The sequence below is a fragment of the Chenopodium album genome, chromosome 22 (assembly GCF_948465745.1).
Source record: "Chenopodium album chromosome 22, dcCheAlbu1.1, whole genome shotgun sequence".
Classification (NCBI taxonomy): domain Eukaryota; kingdom Viridiplantae; phylum Streptophyta; class Magnoliopsida; order Caryophyllales; family Amaranthaceae; genus Chenopodium; species Chenopodium album.
In genome coordinates this window covers 13,166,179-13,186,487 of record NC_137855.1, presented here as the reverse complement: position 1 = coordinate 13,186,487, position 20,309 = coordinate 13,166,179, and the positions used below count along the sequence as shown (strand labels likewise).

The window sequence follows — 20,309 nt, the reverse complement described above, 5'->3', positions numbered from 1 at the left end:
ACAATGGATGAGAAAGTATAGTCTATCTTAAGAATTTGTGAATAATGAGCATCTCCCTAAAACGCTTTTTTTTTCTAACTTGCTCAATCAAGTAAATTACACGAGGAGCTACCGAGATACGACACCTAGGTTGCACTGATACGGATACGGGGACAAAAACGGGTACGGATACGGGGACGGGATACGGCAATTTTTTTTTTCAAAATACGGGTACGGCTCGGATACGGAAAAAAAAAATCAGCAAAATATAAATCCAATAAAAAAAAAAAAAATATTACCATACCCACTACCAACATTTTGAGACTACATTCAACTGCACAATGTAAAAAAAAAAAAATTACCTACTGACATTCTCATTTAATGTCACTACAATTCACTATATTATCAACAACAAATAAAACAATTAAAAAAGAAAACAAAAGACTTACAGAAAGAAAGAAAGAAGAGAGTCAGAACGAAAGAAAGAACTCAGAAAAGCAGGATGCCTCGCAGGTGGGTCTCCAGCGAAGAAGAAGGTGGGTCTCCGGCGCCGCCTTGAACCAGGCGTCGGTTGTTGCAGCCTCCATGTGAGTCTCCGGGTCGCCGCCGTCAATCAAATCGCACAGGGAAGGAGAAGATGAAGGAGTTCGAAGTTTTAGGGTTTGTGAGAATTGGGGGAAATCGAGTATGAGATAAGTTTTGTTCTGATTTGGGGTTTTTTTTAAAAAAAAAATTGGGCTGGGCTTCTTGGGTACGGCGGAATTTTGGATTTCCTGTACCCGAAACGTATCCGATCAAGACCCTAGCCGTCCCCAAAATGACGTGCCGTACCACTTTTGATGGGGACGGATTGGGGACGTATCCTAGCCGTCCCCGTCGCGTACCCGTCTCCGAGACGTTTCGGGTACGGGAGACGGCAGCCCAGAGCCGTACCCGTGCATCATTGTACGACACTATCCATAATTCTAACATTACCCTATCTACGCGAGATTATCAACACAAAATGCAACAATGCTATTCAAAGATCACCTAGAACAACTCATCACTTCTCCAACAACAGATAGTCACAACTTTTGTAAGGATACTCAAACCCAATTTCATTAAATTCAGAGTATCAGCAGAACAGCAATTGCATCAAAACTATCATCAAATTATTCACCCAAACTATAATTTTTCAGAACAAAATTTACTAAAAAAACAAATGTAACAACAATAATTTCAGTAAGCTGCAAAATTAAGCAAGACAAGAGAAAGAGAAAAATACTCTTGATTGTTGTTCTTGTTGTTGTTGTTCTTGTTGATGGTAGAATTACAAAACCACAATATTCCCGGATTTGAGATTAATACTCTCAATCGTAAACCGATCACTGGTTAACCTCCTCTGAAAATTCTGACGAAACGGAAGAAATGCAACAAATCCAGCAATAGCAACAGAATAACCACCTCTAACTTTCCCAACAATAAACCCTTTAACCTGCGAATTCGACCGCCATTTCTTGCTTAACTCCATCCAAGCTCGCTTCTGCCGGTACCGCCTCGGCAGAACAAGCAATGGTTCACCCGCAGCAACCGCATTCACATCCGCCGATCCACCTACTAAATCATTAAACCTCGCAGTAGCCCGCTCTTTCGCCGTCGAATCACCGGCTACCAAATCAATGAAAAACCTCTCTAACATCTGCTTGTTAATCAATGTTTCACTTGAAGCTAAATCCAGGAATCCAACCCGATTCTCAAACCTGATTTTGTTCTTGTTCTTCACCCCAATTAACTCGTCTTGTAGACAAATTCTAGGGGTTCCAATTCCTGAATCAACCAAGAATACATCTTCGCTTAATCGAAGAACATCAGATTGTAATGAATTTCCGCTGCTTAATTTGAAGCTTGAATTTGATTTGGGGAATAATTGATTCATGTAAAAGCTGTGGTTTGAACCAGAGATTTGAGATGAGGAAGAAAATGGTTGAGATTGTTCACCATTTTTAGGGTTTTGCGAGGGTTTTGAGTTGATTGAGCTGAGTGAGAATCCATTGTTGGAGAGAAGATTGGAGGTCCGGTGGAGGAGCGCGGCGGAGTTGGGAAGAACCCTACGAGAAAGTTCCAGTAATTTGGTCATGTTTGGTTGTTTTTTTTTTTTTTTTGGGATCTGATTCATTTCAGTGGGGAAGTAATTGGGGCAATGCAACCAGCCAAGCACTGATTTTTTTTTTTTTTCTCTTTTTTTTTTCTTCTTTTTTTTCGGTTTTTTACTTTTATCACGAGGTTTTTTTTTTTTTTTCTGAATATTAAAATTAAGGAAAATTTGTGAATCATTAGCATTTACTTTGTAATTTTTGAAAACAACTACGGAGTCCCACTTAAGAAGATAACTACTATTATTAGAAAATGTGTGTTGAATACCACTACAATTTAACGGTAACAGTTAAAAAAACCGTATTGTAGGGCCCACATCAACCCTAACTAGCCACTACTCCCTACCTGAACCAAACCCCAACCACCCACCCACCAATCCCCTACCTGAACCGAACCTAAACCACCCACCACTCCGCTACCCAAATCGAACCAGTCGCTCACCACTACTCCTCGAACTTAAATTGAACTAGCCACCCACCACTCCCCCACCTAATTATGCGAGTGTGAGTGGGGGTGTTGAGGTGAAAAAGAGGTGATGTGGTGGGGTAAGATTTGGCAGCGAAAGGCGTGGAGGAGAGAGAATAGGAGTTTGTCAAGGTGAAGTGGTGGTTGGATAGGTTTTGGTTTACGACTAAGGGCTAGTTGAGTTGGTGGTCTTGTGGGGTAAGTGGTGGGTGGTTAGGGTTTGATAAAGGTGGGCTCTACAAGACGGTTTTATAATAGTTACTGTCAAATGATAATGGTTCTCAAACAAATTTTCAAATAATGGTATTTGTTTTTTTTAAAATCCTTAAAATTAATCCATTTATAAAAAGTCAAACTACATCTATTACGATAATCAAATTTAACAAATACATAATTTGAATCAAACACAAATTTTCTTCATAAAAACTAAGATCGTCAAGCAGATATGCAATCTGGAACATCTCCTGCTTATATCGCTGAAAAATGCAGCCTTGTTGGAGAGACAATTTAAAGATCCCTAATAGTCATGAGGATGATTTTAATAGATTCATCTTACCGTATTCGAAAAATTAAAAACTTTTATAACCCCGCATAATTTTTCATCAACGAAACATTTTACGAGGGTAATTTCATGTTTACTCCCTCCGTGTCTTTTTAAGTGATACATTTTCCATTTCCGGCCGTGTTTTTTTAAGTGATACATTTCCTATTTTGGAAAAACAATACATTAAAATATTATATCTCTCTCCTCTCATGGTCCCCACCCAAATCCAATACTATTTTTTTATTATATCTTTCCTCTCACATATATTACTTTTCAATAAACTATTAACCCCACTATCTTTCTTTAACAATTTTTTAATACTCCACTACCCCACTTACCTCTTATTTTATTTAAGTCAATTAAATTGCCTAAAACTATGTGTCGGTCAATATGTATCTCTTAAAAAAACACGAAGGGAGTATATACCCTCAAAATACGAGGGGCTAAGACATGTGCAAGTCATGTGAGCATGATTTCTCAATAATTTTGGATTTAATTGCAATTGTTAATCATAATGGATGTAATTTTAATTTAGCCAAAACTAGCTTGCAGGGATTAAGTTTTAAAGGAAATGAATTTTAGAAGGATGTAAAAATATATATATAAAAAAAATGAAAAAGTTACATAAAATTCCTTTTCAAAAGTAATTTTATTCAAATCATCAATGTAGATAATAGTACTCCGTATATTCATATGTTGTCATGAATTATGTATGTTCATTTAGCCATTTAGGATAAGTATTTTGTTTAATGTTTTATTTTTTATGTTAATTAATATTGTCTAATGGTGATGATTTGTATTCATTATGTGATTGTCAAATGTTCGTATCGATTTGTGTTTAAAGTTCAAGGTTTTATATATTTATTCTAAATAAATTTTATGTTCATTTCAAAAATCCTTTTTCCACATGATCGATTTATTACAATCTTACATAAAAAATATATGTTTTTTTTAGAAGAGTACTATACTGATAATTATTTCTACATTTATTGATCTTGTAAGGCCCTGTTTAGTTTACTTGATTTTTGCTTATCTAATCTAATCTGGTCTGGTCTGATCTGGTTTGATCTAATCTGATCCTATTGTCTGATTTGACCAATCTTTGACCTTAAGTACGATAATATGTAAGATAAAATATATCAAGTGGGATTTTGTTAGATTCGTAATAATGTGTATTTTATTAATATGTAATTTTCATAATTTTTTCATTACGAAATTAAAGATACTTAGCGATAAAAAAATTGCACATCAAACGATGATCTGATCTAAACTTATATTTTTTCTGAAATAAGTAAAGTTAAGGTGAACTAAACAAGGCCTAAGTGATTTGATTTAATTTTAATTTTAATTTATGTTCATAATACAAAGGCCAAATGTATATTTTAGCTTAGGATCATAGCTTAAAAGTCATGATATTCACATTAGTTATGTACATGTTCATTTTCAATAACTTGTATGTTCATTTTTCAAAATTTTCTATTTATATTACTCTCTATGTCCCCCAATTGTTTACTTCATTTGCCTTTTTTAGGTCTCCCCTAAAAATTCCTTCATACTACTTTTGGCATGTTTACCCTTGTACTCTCTCTATATCTCTCCTCATTGATATTAGTGTCAACCCATGTGCATCATTTTTTGCCCAAAGCCTTAATAAAGTGAATTTATGATTTGGGCCAAATAATTGGGGATAGAGGAAGTATCAATTTAGTTTGCTTCACCTTATAAGTAGAGGTGTTAAAAACGGATCCTACTGACTTAATCCGAAATCGAACAAAAAAAAAAAAGCCAAATTTAGATCAAGTATTAAAAATACATGGAAAAGCAAAATTTTATATGGGGAAGCTAATTTTGCACAAATATTGTTGTAATTGATGGGTTTTTTTGTAATGCAAATGAGTCGACCATTTTGAGACTAAAATTAGACCAAAAGGATTGAAGTTTTGGGGACGGAGGGAGTAGATAAAAAATATTATTAATTTAAATATAAAATAATTTACAGCTAGCTTAACCATTGGAGCAACAAATAGCTTGAATTGTTGTAGCTTAAGAATGAAGATGATTTGTCATGCCAAGATATTAAATAAATTAGCCAACCATTATAATTGCTCTAAGATGTAAATAAGACCCTCTCCAATGGTGAGACTCAAGTAAATATTTTTAGAAGAGAGAGAGTATTTTTTGTAATGTATACCAATAAGTTGGTATCTAAACTTAGCAACTCCAAACGAAAGTTGCTACGTTTAGATACGTTTGGAGTTGCTAAGTTTAGATACTCAACTTTGAGTCTCATTTGACAAAAAGTGTAGGCCCTTGTAAATATTGTAATATATTTTGTAATTTATTTAAGTTTTACCTTTTTGTTTTATGGAAATTTTGCATTAAACCGCCTTTTATAACCATTTTTTTGCAAGAAACCACCTTATAAATTTTTTTTCGCAAAAACACACCTTAATCTGAATTTTTTTTGCAAGGCCACACCTTTGGCCGGAAACTCGACTTTGACCTTGTATTATAGTCAACCACGTGACGCCCTAAAACCACTAACCCTCCCTTTTTCGGCGGCCAACCAATTTCCCCACCCACTGCCGATGTCGGCGACCATCTCCCTACCTTGGCGCCGATGATCTTGCTCCCTTCCCTTTCCCACAACCCACAAATTCTCTCTCCTCCTCTTCAACCTAACCACCATCACTTCCCTCACTCTCACTACCCAAACCCCAAGATCCACCACCATCCACTTTCCTAAAGTGCCGCCCCCAAATTCTCTCTCCTCCTCTTCCTCCCAAAGCACCGTCGTACAATTTATTGACCCAGATCCAAACTCCGCCGTTTGTCAACCGCCATGGATGTTGCACTTCATGAAGATACGGGAATGGGTTTGGAAATTGTTTTTAAGGTTTTACGGTTGGGTTTAATCATCAAGGACGGGAATGGGGAAAGAGAGGGGATGCGGTCGCCGGCGACGAAAGAGAGAGGTGGTCGACGACCACTAGAAGTGGGTGGCTAGGGAAAAGGGAGGGTTAGCAGTTTTAGGGTGTCACGTGCGAGGCATGTGGCCGGGTCAACCCCGGAATACAAGGTTAAAGTCTATTTTCCGGCCAAAGGTGTTGCCTTGCAAAAAAAATTTTAGATTAAGGTGTGTTTTTGCAAAAAAAAAATTTATAAGGTGGTTTCCTGCAAAAAAAATGGTTATAAAAGGTGGTTTAATGCTAAATTTTCTTTTTTTATTATTATTTAATCTTACAATAATTGATGGGCCATAAATTGAAAGTGACATTTGTATATTTTAAAGAGTCTCACCATTGGAAAATTAGACTTAATATGGGTTGCTAAATAGAGAAGTGGGTATGATCTCATAATCGGAGGTAAAAAAAACAACTCATTTTGTATTTTAATACTCAAATTTAAGTCTCACCATTGAAGCCTTTCAAAAAAAAAAAAAAAAAAAAAAAGTCTCACCATTGAAGATGGTCTAAGACTGAATTAAACCGGAGTAAATTTTAGCCCCATCCATTTTTATTTTTAGTTTTTTAAACAATTTGGCCCCATCCATTAATAAATATGTAATCGTCATATTACACATTTTACACACACGTCCAAGTCCAAAAATTGCAAAAAATTACAGCTTCACCAATTCACACATTCCGTTGACCAATTTTCTTCCTTCCAAAACCCACATTTCAAAATTAGATATTATCATTACTCATTACACCACTCAAAATGAACTTCCAATCCAAAAACAGCTCATTCACCTCATCACACCTTCACCTTCCTATTCCTATATATCCCCCTTCCTCCCTTTAGATCCGCATTTTCTCTTTCTCTCTCCTCCATAAATACTTCCACAACCATGGACGTCGAAAAAGCTGCGCCGGAAACCTCCCCTAACAACCTCCACCACCGCCACAACCACCGCGACTCCTACGCCGCCTCCGACGCCGGCGACGCCACCACCACCACCGACGCAACGCCGTCGGTGGAGAAGATGTTCGCCGGAAAAGTAGTTCCGACATGGCGGAATCAGCTGACTCTTCGAGCTTTTGTTGTTAGCTTGATTCTCAGCGTTTTGTTTACTTTCATTGTTATGAAGCTTAATCTTACGACTGGTGTGATTCCGTCGCTAAATGTTTCGGCTGGATTGTTAGGGTTCTTCTTTGTTAAAACTTGGACGAAGTTTCTCGAGAAATTTGGGGTTCTTAAACAGCCGTTTACTCGCCAGGAGAATACTGTTATTCAGACTTGCGTTGTTGCTTCTTCTGGAATTGCGTTTTCCGGTTAGTTCATTTTATCTCTTTCGCTAATTATTTTTGGCTCGGTTTTAATGTACGCAACTCGTAAAATTAACTTAGGAATGTATGACAAAATTGTAGGTTGATTGAATTATTAATATTTAGTTAATGCTTGATGTTTAATGTTTAAATTTTTGCTTTATATGATTTGTTTTTTTTAAGGTTGAGTACATCAGTATTCTTTATCTTATTATAGTAACTTTTTTAGGATTAAATTAACAGATATAGTAACTTTAATTTTTAGGATTAGATTAACTGACGGATAATAATGAGTATTTTTATAATTTGTACTCGTATGTAATTTTAAGGTTGTCCTGTATATTTTTTGGATCTTGCTAACAAACGCTTGTGGCATTGGATAAACATTTAAAATATTATCTAAAATGGAATTAATTTAAGAAAGTATGACAAAATCACGCGTTGACCAAAGCTTAGTTAGCTTTTGCCATATTTTTTAAGTAATTCCAATAATGTAAACCTTTATTTGGAACAAAAGTGGTAAATATTTGTATTAAATTATGTTACTTTTTTTTATAAAAAAAAGGGGGGGGGGGGGGGGGTTTATATGACAACAAAATTTTTGGGACATCCTACTTTTTAGGAATTGGTCGTGAATATGTGAGTAACGTGACAATAATGTTTTAGAAACATCCTGTTTTTTAGGAATTCATTCAATTACAAATTTTCCCGTTATGCAAACTTTTCAAGTACAACATATCAACGACTAAATTAAAATATATTATTAGTATTACGGAGTATAATTGATCGCAAAATTTGCATCATTGATACAACATAGAGTCGTGTTATAGAGTAAACACTTTGGAACCTTTACACGTGAGGGTTGCCCACATAAATGATTAATGAGTCTAGTGGAGTATAATTTGTGATTAGTGATTGATTAATTATTTATTTAATTGTAATTTAAAAGTGTTATGAATCTAATTGATGTCACTTGATTCGTTATCATTTGAGTATCCCACATAAGTACATAACAATGGATGTGGACCAAAGTGAAAAATGAAGATGCAAATTTTTATTTTGTGAATATTTTGGTGTGGGCCCCACAAGCATTTTCATACTTTTTTCATTTTGTTGTTTCTGGAAAATTTGGGCCCACTTAGCTCAAATTTATTTTGTTTATTAAATCATCGATGTTATCACCTTTCCAACTTGATTTATGGTATGGATAACATTAGTGAGACAGATACAGAGTGAGTGAGTGACCGATTTCGCTTGGAGAAAAAACTCAATTTAAATTTTGATTTTTATGAACACAATAATGGACACAATAATGAACTCAATTTTTTCAAATGTTTAATAGATTTGATTCAATTCGATCGACCTAATCAACCTATTTAATGGAATGGACTCCTTTAATTAGATTTGCAAAGTTCTAAAGTGAAATATGATTTAATTTTAAATAAAGTTTTCACGTTTTTACTTTTTTGCCTAAGGTCCCGTTCACTTCACCTTATTTTTGCTGAATCTAAATTATATTTACTGAACTTAAATTAATTTTACTGCATTGAAATTATTTTTGCTGAATTGAAATTATTTTTACTGATTTTCTATTATAATTCTTCTTTGAGAAAACTGAATTTTATAAAATTAACTTATTTTTACTGAACTGAAATTATTTTTACTGATTTGAAATTATTTTTACTGAACTGAACTTATTTTTTATGAACTGAAATTATTTTTACTTAATATTATTTTTTATAGTGAAGTGAATAGGGCCTTACTTGTAATTATTATTTGAGTTGTTATTGTATAGAGTTATTTATTATACTTCATCCATTCATTTTTAGTTGTAATATTTGGTATTTTGTGTCATTGATCATATTTGCCTATTTACTAACATACAAATCCTAATCTAATTTATTAGTCAAACACCATATTCACATGTAGTTGGACAAAATTGACTCATGTTAAGGCTTCAAAGTAATCAAATATCAAATCATGGCCAACTAGTCCACAATATCCATATCATATGTCAAGAATTAAAACAATTTTAAATAAATTTTATCAAAGGGACACAGAGACGCATGATTTATCTTTCATTGGAACGTATTTTTGGATTTTTTTAAAGCAATAAATTTATCCTAGAAAACCAATAAATCTAAGCTAAGCACATCAAAGAGGAAAAAAAAAAAGAAGAATCATTGTTGAGTGGGTGTGTGTAAGAAATGATTAAAGAACGAGAGAAACTACATAAAACGTTGGTGTAAGCTAAGAAAAAAATAAATAAGTACGAGTAAGAGAGTTTATATAGTCAAAGGGATTTGTTAAAAGTGAAATGAAGTGAAATTATTAATATAATTTTAGAAGCAAACCAAAATGAAAACTATTTAAGAACTTTTAGAACTAATCAAAATAGAAAGTTTTAAGATCATTTTAATACTATTTGTTAAGCATTAAGGGTCTTGTAGGATAGATCATGAGGCAAATCTCCTCACCTTGTTTGTAATTTGTATTGTTCATGTGGGTTCATTAGTAATTGTGTGAGAGATCAAGAGTGATAAATCTCATTAAAGGTTAGATTTATTTTCTTAAGATGGATGTGAGAGAGTTAGTTTGTAACTACCTTAAAGGAATTAAATAAAACATTAAACTTAACTGACGGTAAAGAGCTGAACCATTAGGAGGTTTGTATCTTTAAAAATTACTTGTATAAAGTTAGCGTATAAAAAATAAGGAATTTTTTTGATAGATAACACGAATCATATTAAAACGATGCCACTTATCAAGACAAGTCCAGTTTGTTTTTGTTGACTCACAGCTCATATTCATATTTTCCTGTGATTATTATCATCCATGATAGTTGAGTAGCGTACTATTATAAACTGTAAACTGTTCCATTTTCAAACTATAGTTCTTCATATGATATAGTCCTGTTAGTTATTTTACATAGTTGATTATGACATATTTGATATAGTATGTATATTATAAACTAATTTTGAGTTTCAGCCAAAAGCTAACTAATAGAGTATACAAATTATGTGCTGCAACCTTAAATTTCAGCTTTTGTTGAGTTGATCCTCTAATATGCAAAGCCACCATTACAAAAAATCATGAGCTCAAATTTGTATATATTGTGTCTACTACTAGTCTACTACAACTAATATGACTTGTGTAAAAAGATGTCATGTGAGATTTGTTAGATTTGTTCTAATGTATAATTTTTTCAATATTATTATAGATAATTAAATACTTGTACTATATTAATTATTATAGAATTAAAGTGGGTTTGTGGGTCTCACAGTTTGGAAACTTTGAATATGGACTTGTAAACATAATGATATTTCAGCAAGGTGGACCAATGTTTAGCAAAAGAAATTGCACCAAAATTTTCTCTTTATGGAATAGTATTTACAACACAAGACCCGCCAATGTGATAATCTCAACTACCTTAGTAAAGGTGGGGGCAATGCAGGAGTTGATCCACATTTTTTTTTTGTTTTTTTGAACAAATATGAAAACACAAATAAAAATCTACATAACATTAGTAAACATAGCTTAACCAATCCGCTGTAATTTGAATTTTGGTGCACCCTTTGACACAAACTCTGTCACGGAGTACTGGTCAACATCTAGTCGTTTGTACTTTGTAGAATTCCTTTGATAAAAAATTTAGATTTGTAGTGAAATGTGGCGGGTTAGTGCTAAAGACAAAGTGTTAGAAGTTGTCATCTCAAAACGGATATTTAATTTCTTGATTGAGGACTTGAGGTTGAGGATTGTACAGCATTAGAGTAATCACAAGCTGTTATTCTCATGCTAGTCTTTATTCAACTTTAAACTGTCTTAAATCGTACTGTTAGATTTTAATTGGCTGTGGTGGTGTGAAATTTGGATTATATCTTGGAGTCTGATCTTTTAAAATCAGTTGTGACTTGCTTTCAATCTTGATTTTTTTCCATGAAAGTTAATCTGATGAAAGCTACCTGTTATAGAGTACAGGACTACAGGTTATCAAACCTCATCAAAGGACTAAAAAGAGTTGTAAGTGTTGATTCAAAACAGTAAACAACTCAACAAAGTTGTACAAACCAAGGTTGGAAATTAGATTATGGATCCAACATGATGCTCACCATGCATTAAAAGAGCACATGTGAAAGAACATGGCATGATAAATGAACATGTGTTATGGTGTTTTATATTATGTCTGTAGCTGTTGTTTATTGCTAAACAATGATGATTTTTAAAATGAGCTCAGGTAATTGTTTGTTTTTGTAAGTACATGGTCTTTTTTATCTTATTACATTGAAGAAATTAATTGGACGTGCCATAAAGTTGAATGCTACGGAGTAACATTACTAAGCAACCAGTTACTTATTTGTATTTGAGGAGTTGAGCACATCATCTAACTTATGGCTCTATGCCTCTATTTCTGATAAGAGTGATAACTCTATTGCAGTACCCTTTTGTGACACTCGTTGAAAACATTTCTTGCTTTCTGTTACACTGTCTGCAAACTATTCGACTCAAGGAGAATGATAAATATTTTCTTTTATCATCATATAAAGATACTATGGAAAACAGGGAAGTTTATAAGTAGGTAAAATAAATAAATAAAAACTTCTCTCCTAAATTGAATATTTGTGCTCTTACATTGAGCTGCTAGGCTGATTTGCTTCATTGTTCTTAATATATGTCATTGGGTGTTCAACGATATGAGCACAATTGCATCGTATTGCTGGGAAAATATGCAGGATGCCCGTGAAAACATTCTTTTGTGCATAATATTATACTTGAGAGTAGAATACTTGAGTAACTCAGATGCAATTAGTCCAGCTTATATTAATGCATTATGGTTCCGCCATACAGCATTGTTGTGTTTGTCCTTAAACTTTGCATTAGAGGACATAGAGGTGGCAGCTTGATTTGAAGTATTGATGTAGCATAGCTTCTTGATCTTGCTATGTTTTCTCCTCTTTATTTTATTGTGTTATGTGTAAATTGTCTTTCAATGTATTGTACTTAATCTTATTTTGTGCAACAGGAGGTTTTGGTAGTTACATTCTTGCAATGAGCTCAAAGATTGCGATCATGGGAGACAGAGGCTTTCAACACGACACCAAGGACCCACGTCTGGGATGGATGATTGGGTTTCTCTTTGTTGTTAGCTTTCTTGGTCTTTTTTCAGTTGTCCCTCTTCGGAAGGTTGGTATATTCTTCTCATCTTAGTCATGTCTTACACCAAATTGAATTTTCCAAGGTGATCTGGCATGTGCTAAAATTGTTAATTTTTCACATCCACCCCAAACACAGTTTGCAATTATTTTGATTTAGAGTTCTCCTTTCCTGGAGATAATTGTAATTATTAGCTGCTCTGAATTATATGCGGCGTAGAAATTGTTATAAGATCTGTAGAACTCAAAATTGATGCACTTAAAATGAAACACGTGGTGCATGTAAAGTATTCCCACCAGGCCACCACTGCGATTATTTGATTTATTTTTATGCTAATCGACTTGATTATACAGGGCTCCTTCATATTCATTTTCTAACTTAAACCAACTCCTTATTCTGTTTCCTCTGTCTTCCACTTTGAACATCATCCAGCATCAGCTTCTCTGATACAACTCATGCATTTAATCAGACACTTGGTTGATTGTTTTGTTTGCTGCTATTGTTGACCTGTAATTTTCTTTCACTTTTCTCTTTATGCCCACTTAAAACTTTGTTTAGTTTGATACAATCTTAACTTAACTAAATAACGGCTACCTTTTACAGATTATGATTATTGACTTCAAGCTTATATATCCTAGTGGGACTGCTACTGCCCACCTAATCAACAGCTTTCACACCCCAAAGGGAGCCAAATTAGCCAAGTAAGTCTTTTAACACAGTTCAATGTATCGCAATTGCCTCCTGACCGCATGGCAAGACATTTGATCTGACTTGATTTTTGCTCTCATCCTTTGATTACAGGAAGCAGGTAAAGACTTTGGGCAAGTTTTTCACATTCAGCTTCTTGTGGGGTTTCTTCCAGTGGTTCTTCACAGGAGGAGATACTTGTGGATTTACAAATTTTCCAACTTTTGGCTTGAAAGCCTTTAGCTACAAGTATGCATATGAATATCATTCTGCCTCTGTTGATCCTTTGAGTTAATTAATGATGTTAACAATTATAGTTCCACTTCTCATATAAGCATCTCTTGTGCTTTAAAGTTTAAATATCTAAATTTTTAATGAACCACTAGTGATGTGAGTTGAATGGATACGTACTGTTTGGCAAGCTGAATGATTTTTTATTTCTTCAACTATATTCAAGTTTACACATAATTCAGTTCTGACCTCTGCTTGCTTTTGTGTTGGCATTTAATCACAGGTTCTACTTTGATTTCTCAGCAACTTATGTAGGTGTGGGTATGATATGCCCATATCTTATTAACATATCTTTGCTACTTGGAGCAATATTATCATGGGGAATCATGTGGCCCCTTATAGAGACGAGGAAAGGTGTCTGGTATGATGCAAGCCAAACAAAAACCATGCATGGTTTGCAAGGTTACCAGGTACCTTGTTGTTTCATATATTTCTGCAGTACTCCAAAAGAAAGATGTGCATAGAAAATTTAATCTCTGATTTTCTTGCAGATATTTATTGCCATAGCTATTATCCTTGGTGATGGACTCTACAACTTCATTAAAGTCTTTGGGCGCACGATTTTCGGTTTGTACAAGCAATTTAAGGCCAAAGATACAGGCACTATTCTTCCTTCTGAACATTCAGATTCTGATGACTCTGCATCACAGTCATATGATGATCAACGGAGAACTCGGTATTTCCTCAAGGACCAAATCCCAAATTGGGTTGCTTTATGTGGCTATGTTACCATTGCCACAGTATCTATCATTACACTGCCTCACATCTTCCATAGTCTCAAGTGGTACCACGCCTTAGTCATGTATATAATTGCACCAATGTTGGCCTTCTGTAATGCTTATGGGTGCGGGCTTACTGACTGGTCCTTGGCATCAACCTATGGAAAATTGGCTATCTTTGTTATTGGTGCTTGGGCTGGTGCTTCGCAGGGTGGGATTGTCGCTGGACTAGCAGCCTGTGGGGTCATGATGAATATTGTTGCCACAGCATCAGATCTTTCCCAAGACTTCAAAACCGGATACATGACACTAGCATCTCCCAGGTCAATGTTTGTGAGTCAAATAGTAGGTACAGCTATGGGCTGTATTATCTCTCCTTGTGTCTTTTGGCTGTTCTACAAGGCCTTCCCTGATATAGGCGAGCATAATTCACAGTATATGGCACCCTATGCCTCCATATACAGGAGCATGGCCACTCTTGGAGTTGAGGGATTCGGTACATTGCCAAAAAATTGTCTGACACTGTGCTTGATATTCTTCGCTGGAGCTGTGGCCATCAACGGGATCAGAGACTTTGTGGGGGAAAGATGGGCAAGATATATACCAATTCCAATGGCTATGGCTATTCCTTTCTACATCGGAGGTTACTTTACCATTGACATGTGTGTTGGTAGCTTAATACTTTTTCTCTGGCAGTGCAGTAACAAAGCCAATGCTGACGCATTTGGACCTGCAGTTGCTTCTGGGTTGATTTGTGGGGATGGAATATGGACTCTGCCAAGTTCTATACTTGCTTTGGCTGGTATTAAACCACCCCTCTGCCTCCAGGTTGTTCCTAGGTTACAAAGTTGAAAATTTTACGATTTCTTTCTTGTCATAGGTGCAATTACTGTTATATAGGTTTACTAGCTATACCAATTGTAGATTCTTGTAAGCTGTTTCAAATCTGAACACTATACACGTTAAACTCTATATGTACTTTTTTTAAGGAAAAACTCTTATATGTACTGTGTTTGAGCAAGCTGCCATTTACATGGGTAATACAGCAAAATCTGTTACTAAAGATCTTTTGCTTAATCTGACTAACATTACTCCTTAATCATGTATTCATCTTAACTATACTACATTCAATCCAAACATGTATAAATAACTAAAATTGATGAATAGCATTCATTTCCTTTCTTTTCCAACTTAAGTGCTCCACTGTTTTGAATAGCTTCATCATTCTATCTAACAAATCAATAACAATCTATAAACCCCATTGGTGAGATTTATACAAAACTTAAGCATTAATGAGCTCACGAACAGAAGTCTTTGAATCGTTCACAGATATATTGACAAATTCAGACAGTATAGACCTGAATTCTTCCCCCGAGAGTGTTTCTTTCTCTAGCAAAACATCTACAAGTTTATCAATTGCATCTCTGTTAATTCTGATATGCTGCTTCGCCACTTCATAAGCTGTCTCAATTATACGACGTACACATGCATCTATGTCCTCTGCTAGCTTTTCTGACATTGAATTTCTTGCCAACAACCTCAGAACTACATCGCTTTGCTGAACTGCTGGATCAATCAAAGCCCACGGTCCAAGTTCTGACATTCCAAACATTGTTACCATCTGTAACATATGAAAATTTGACAAGATTAGTCAATATTTCATGATTATTAGTTAAGCCCTTTTAGCCTCCTTGAAGAAATTGATCACATTCAGAGTATATATACCTGTCTAGCTATTTGTGTAACTTGTTGCAGGTCTCCTGCAGCACCAGTAGTGATTTCTGGTTCACCAAAAATGACTTCTTCTGCTGCCCTTCCCCCAAGACCGCCCACTATCCTAGCAAATAACTGCTTCTTTGACACAAGAGTTGGGTCTTCATCCGGCATGAACCATGTAAGACCTCGCGCTTGGCCTCTTGGTATTAGAGTGACCTTCTGTACTGGATCATGTCCTGGAGTCAAAGTCCTGCAGATTTGCATTTGCAATTCAGATAAGCCCTTCATAAGTATATGTTTAGAGGAATCTGATGGTAAATATGAATTCCCATTAAGAACTATTTTAGTTTTTGTAATTTATACCAAAGAAACAGATAAAATTGGTACTATACAAAAGAATAAAATGTCAAACCATATTAGTTTGTATGGTACTTACGCGCTCACAGCATGTCCAACCTCATGGTAGGCCACCAACATCTTGCTTTTCCCATCAGTCATTGTGGTTCCTTCCATTCCTGCCACAATGCGATCAATTGAGTCATCAATCTCCTTAACAGTAATCCTTTCTTTTCCTCTTCGACCAGCTAGAATGGCAGCTTCATTCATAAGATTGGCTAAATCAGCTCCACTGAATCCAGGAGTTCTCATAGCAATAACACTGAGTGAAACATCCTTATCTAGCTTCTTGTTACTGCTGTGAACCTTTAATATTTCTTCCCTTCCTTTTACATCTGGTAATCCAACTGAGACCTGTGAATACAAACCACCTTAGCAACCGCGTAAAACTAATTCTGCCTAATGCATGCACTTCTTCTCACATACTCAGTAAAAATGTCTGAAAAGAAGTAACTTTGTTGGGACATCCTAGCATATATTACTGTACTAGAATAAGAAAACCAGAACAAACCTGCCTGTCAAATCTTCCGGGCCTAAGCAATGCCTGATCAAGAATCTCAGGCCGATTAGTAGCTGCAATGACAATAACTCCTGTATTCCCAGCAAAACCATCCATCTCAGTAAGCAACTGATTCAAAGTCTGCTCTCTTTCGTCGTTCCCTCCACCAATGCCTGTCCCTCTTTGCCTCCCAACAGCGTCGATCTCATCAATGAAAACCAAGCAAGGAGCATTTTCCTTGGCCTTTTTGAACAAATCTCTGACTCTGGATGCCCCAACTCCTACAAACATCTCAATGAATTCAGAGCCTGAGAGGGAGAAGAACGGTACTCCTGCCTCGCCTGCTATTGCCTTAGCCAGCAGGGTCTTCCCTGTTCCTGGTGGTCCAACCAACAGAACTCCCTTGGGAATTTTTGCTCCTACTGAAGCAAACTTCTCTGGGGTTTTTAAGAACTCTACTATTTCCTGAAAGTCTTGCTTTGCCTCATCAACTCCTGCTACATCGTCGAATGTTACTCCTGTGTTTGGCTCCATCTGAAACTTGGCTTTGCTTCTGTATTACAAGTTTACAACAAACATGATAATTATGTCATGATTTTCGCTACGTGCAGATGTAATAGTTGATTTTATGGTAGCTGCTAATTCATGCTGTAACTGTTATTCAGCTTCTATAACATTAGATAGTTATGTCATGTTAAGAAATTATGTGATATCTCAGTTGCTAATCTTATAGTGTTTCACATGTGAAATTAACTAATTAAGAGCATCTTCTAACTTGTTTAAGCTACTAAGCAAGTTTATTACCTCTAGAAATATAAGATAGAATGAAAATCAGATACCAATTAACTCATAGTATAACTTTTACATTTGGTTATTAATTAATATGATTCTTTTAACATGTTAGATATCAATTTATACTACTCCAAATGATTAATGTTGCTTCTGTGTTATGTGTCTAAAAGCCATAACACTTTGATTTGCTTGTGAATTGTTAATTATACGCAATTTAACTATCATTTGTATAATTGTAAATTATACGCAAGTTTAAATATACTTATGTGAGCTTTTGTTAACTAAATGAACACATAAATTGTTAAACATTTCGAACTCTCACAAAATTTCTTATACAAAATATGACAGCACATCATGATAACAAAATTGTGGCCATGATTTTTACTGCTAATAAATATTCAAAACAGTCTTATTGAAAAATAAAATTCTAATATAATTAACAAAAAAATAAAATAGATAAGAAAAAAATTACTCACCTGCCAAGCCCAAAAGGCAAGTTTGGGCCTCCACCAGGAATATTGGGCCTGGAAGCCCTAAAAAGCAAAGCACCCAAAAAAATCAAAGGAAAAGCAAGATTACTCAATAAATCAAGTATTGCTACTTCCATATTAACCTCTGGAGGATTAACAGCAAAATCCACATTTTTATCCTTCAACTTTCTCACTAACTCAGGTGGTAAACCAGGCAGTTCAACCTTAAGCCTTTGTATTTTATCAAGGGCATTGTTGTAAATTTCTACCACCGCGGACCGGCCATTCTCAATCAAGTCCACCTTCCTCACTACACCTTCATCCAAGTACTTCAAGAAACTTGAGTATGATATCCTATTTGAAGCTAAATCTATTGGGCTTGGTGGTTTTGTGACCTCCGCGCTTGCTGGATTGGGCTTTCCACTTAGTAGCCCAGCTCCAGCTCCTCCAACTAGGCCCAGCCCACTTGATAAGAGCTTCCTCCTAGGAATTTTAGTGTGTTTTGTGTTTAATTTTGGTGTACTATGACATGGGTTTTGATCATTGTTGCTTGTTTTGGGTAATTGTGGTTCTTTTGGAATATCTTGAGATTTCCATTTTGGGAGATTGTAGTGAGAGTGAGATGGTAAAGAGAGTGAAAGTGCAGGTGCCATGTTTTTACCCTACTCGAGGATCAAAGCTACTAAGAAATAATATTAAAGCTCTACAACAAACACAACTTTTACTGACTGCCTAAAACGATTGCTAAAATGCAAATATAAGACTTTTAAGAAGGAAAAAAAAAAAAAAAATTCAAACACCGCTATTTTATTCAATGTTTGTATGAAGGTCAAGGGAAAGGGAATTCGGTATATAAATAGAAGAATTTAGGATGATTCTAGGACATGAAAGAAATTTTATTTAGGAAGTTGATATGAGATATTCCTCTTAGATTTTTACATTATCCAATAATTCGTTTTCTATAAAGAAGAATCTGGATTTATCTCAGTTTCTTCATTATTTGGAACTTTGCAACAATCACTAAACTAGTATTAGTGACAATTGACAAAAGGGTCTTTCTTTTAACGTTGATTTGCAACCATAAGTTTGGTTATAGTGTTAGGGGCCATACACTTGGGAATTACTTGAGCAAAATGCTAGGGCCTTAGTTTTGTGGTTTAGCTATCACTATCAGTAATATGTGTATGACTTTGTAAAAAAGACCAACCTTTGTACGTACTTTATTAATGGCAAATTTAACAAGGACAAACACAACTTTGGTGTAACTAATTCAACCCAAAAATTTGTACAATCTACAAAAAGATCATAAATTACAATTTTTGTTAAATTAACAAAAAATGCCTTAAATTAGTGATAATTGTAATTTGTCACGAGGGCCAATTAAGCATAATTTGAATATATTGACCTAACACGAATCTGGCCATATGCCCAATATATTGTGAATGAGAGGCATACATGTTGACGGGCCATGAATCTATGCATCAGTGCATGATGTTATTTCATGAGCATGATGAACCAGCGCGCATAGCATAATGCATCGGTTTGTATGTCAACCTGATTTTATTTTTGTCAATTCAACAGAGTAATCGAAAATATTAACTAAATTTATCGATCTAAACCCGTTGACATGGCACATAAGCTAAGTTATATATGAATTCTATTTTTGAAAGACCAACACAACATGACTTTTCTTACCCGGTTCATAAATGAAAACTGATACGTACCCGGTTATAGTGATACCGGTGAATCGGTGATTGATACATCTTCCTAATATCTAGTATTCCTAACATGGCAATCGGCGAAAAACAAGTATCAACCAGCATTGCCTCAATAAATGCTAGCTTCATTTTTTTTTTTTTCATTTTTTTTCCCAATTCCTTGATTCTATTGCTATCACTCTAAGATTTACCTCACCTTTTTCTTTATTTGACGTGTAATTCTTATTAAAATTTAATTTCCACCGGAATCATTTAAGTCTTCATTCAATGAACTCTAACCTCTTGTACTTCTTTGTTATTACGTCCATGACATTTCACATGTCATTACCAAAATATAACCAAATAAGTAAATTAAGCAAATTAAGAGTAGGATTTAGGGTCTGTTCACATTTACTTAATTTCAGTTCAGTTCAGTTCAGTTCAGTTCAGCTCCAATCAGTTCAGTTCAGTTCAGTTCAATTCAGCTCTTAATTTCCTC

The 20,309-nt window shown here is 35.0% G+C and overlaps 3 protein-coding genes across 3 annotated transcripts; 1 reads left to right on the top strand and 2 right to left on the bottom strand.

Annotated features, from left to right (window-relative positions):
• Nucleotides 1–1,050: 1,050 nt before the first annotated feature.
• Nucleotides 1,051–2,186, bottom strand: LOC145605383 (small ribosomal subunit protein bS1m-like). The gene has a single exon (XM_081661426.1). It carries the CDS (start codon nt 2,132–2,134, stop codon nt 1,289–1,291), a length of 846 nt encoding a protein of 281 aa, XP_081517552.1. The 5' UTR covers nt 2,135–2,186; the 3' UTR covers nt 1,051–1,288.
• A 4,655-nt stretch (nt 2,187–6,841) lies between these two features.
• Nucleotides 6,842–15,103, top strand: LOC145604638 (putative metal-nicotianamine transporter YSL7). The gene is made up of 6 exons (XM_081660543.1): nt 6,842–7,395; nt 12,413–12,573; nt 13,147–13,244; nt 13,345–13,479; nt 13,745–13,931; nt 14,013–15,103. Exons 1-6 carry the CDS (start codon nt 6,972–6,974, stop codon nt 15,090–15,092), a joined length of 2,085 nt encoding a protein of 694 aa, XP_081516669.1. The 5' UTR covers nt 6,842–6,971; the 3' UTR covers nt 15,093–15,103.
• A 419-nt stretch (nt 15,104–15,522) lies between these two features.
• Nucleotides 15,523–19,064, bottom strand: LOC145605198 (ATP-dependent zinc metalloprotease FTSH 6, chloroplastic-like). The gene is made up of 5 exons (XM_081661237.1): nt 18,120–19,064; nt 16,864–17,404; nt 16,393–16,706; nt 15,966–16,206; nt 15,523–15,861 (listed from the first exon to the last, which is right to left on the bottom strand). Exons 1-5 carry the CDS (start codon nt 18,764–18,766, stop codon nt 15,523–15,525), a joined length of 2,082 nt encoding a protein of 693 aa, XP_081517363.1. The 5' UTR covers nt 18,767–19,064.
• Between the last annotated feature and the right edge of the window lie 1,245 nt (nt 19,065–20,309).

Excerpts from the sequence above, each read along its gene's own strand:
- LOC145605383 (XM_081661426.1), bottom strand. The coding sequence starts at position 2,134 with ATGAATCAGATCCCAAAAAAAAAAAAAAAACAACCAAACATGACCAAA.
- LOC145604638 (XM_081660543.1), top strand. The coding sequence starts at position 6,972 with ATGGACGTCGAAAAAGCTGCGCCGGAAACCTCCCCTAACAACCTCCAC. Across the intron at positions 12,574-13,146 it reads CAGTTGTCCCTCTTCGGAAG|ATTATGATTATTGACTTCAA; the intron begins GTTGGTATATTC and ends TACCTTTTACAG. Across the intron at positions 13,932-14,012 it reads ATGGTTTGCAAGGTTACCAG|ATATTTATTGCCATAGCTAT; the intron begins GTACCTTGTTGT and ends ATTTTCTTGCAG.
- LOC145605198 (XM_081661237.1), bottom strand. The coding sequence starts at position 18,766 with ATGGCACCTGCACTTTCACTCTCTTTACCATCTCACTCTCACTACAAT. Across the intron at positions 17,405-18,119 it reads TTGCCTTTTGGGCTTGGCAG|AAGCAAAGCCAAGTTTCAGA; the intron begins GTGAGTAATTTT and ends CTTGTAATACAG. Across the intron at positions 15,862-15,965 it reads TTACACAAATAGCTAGACAG|ATGGTAACAATGTTTGGAAT; the intron begins GTATATATACTC and ends CATATGTTACAG.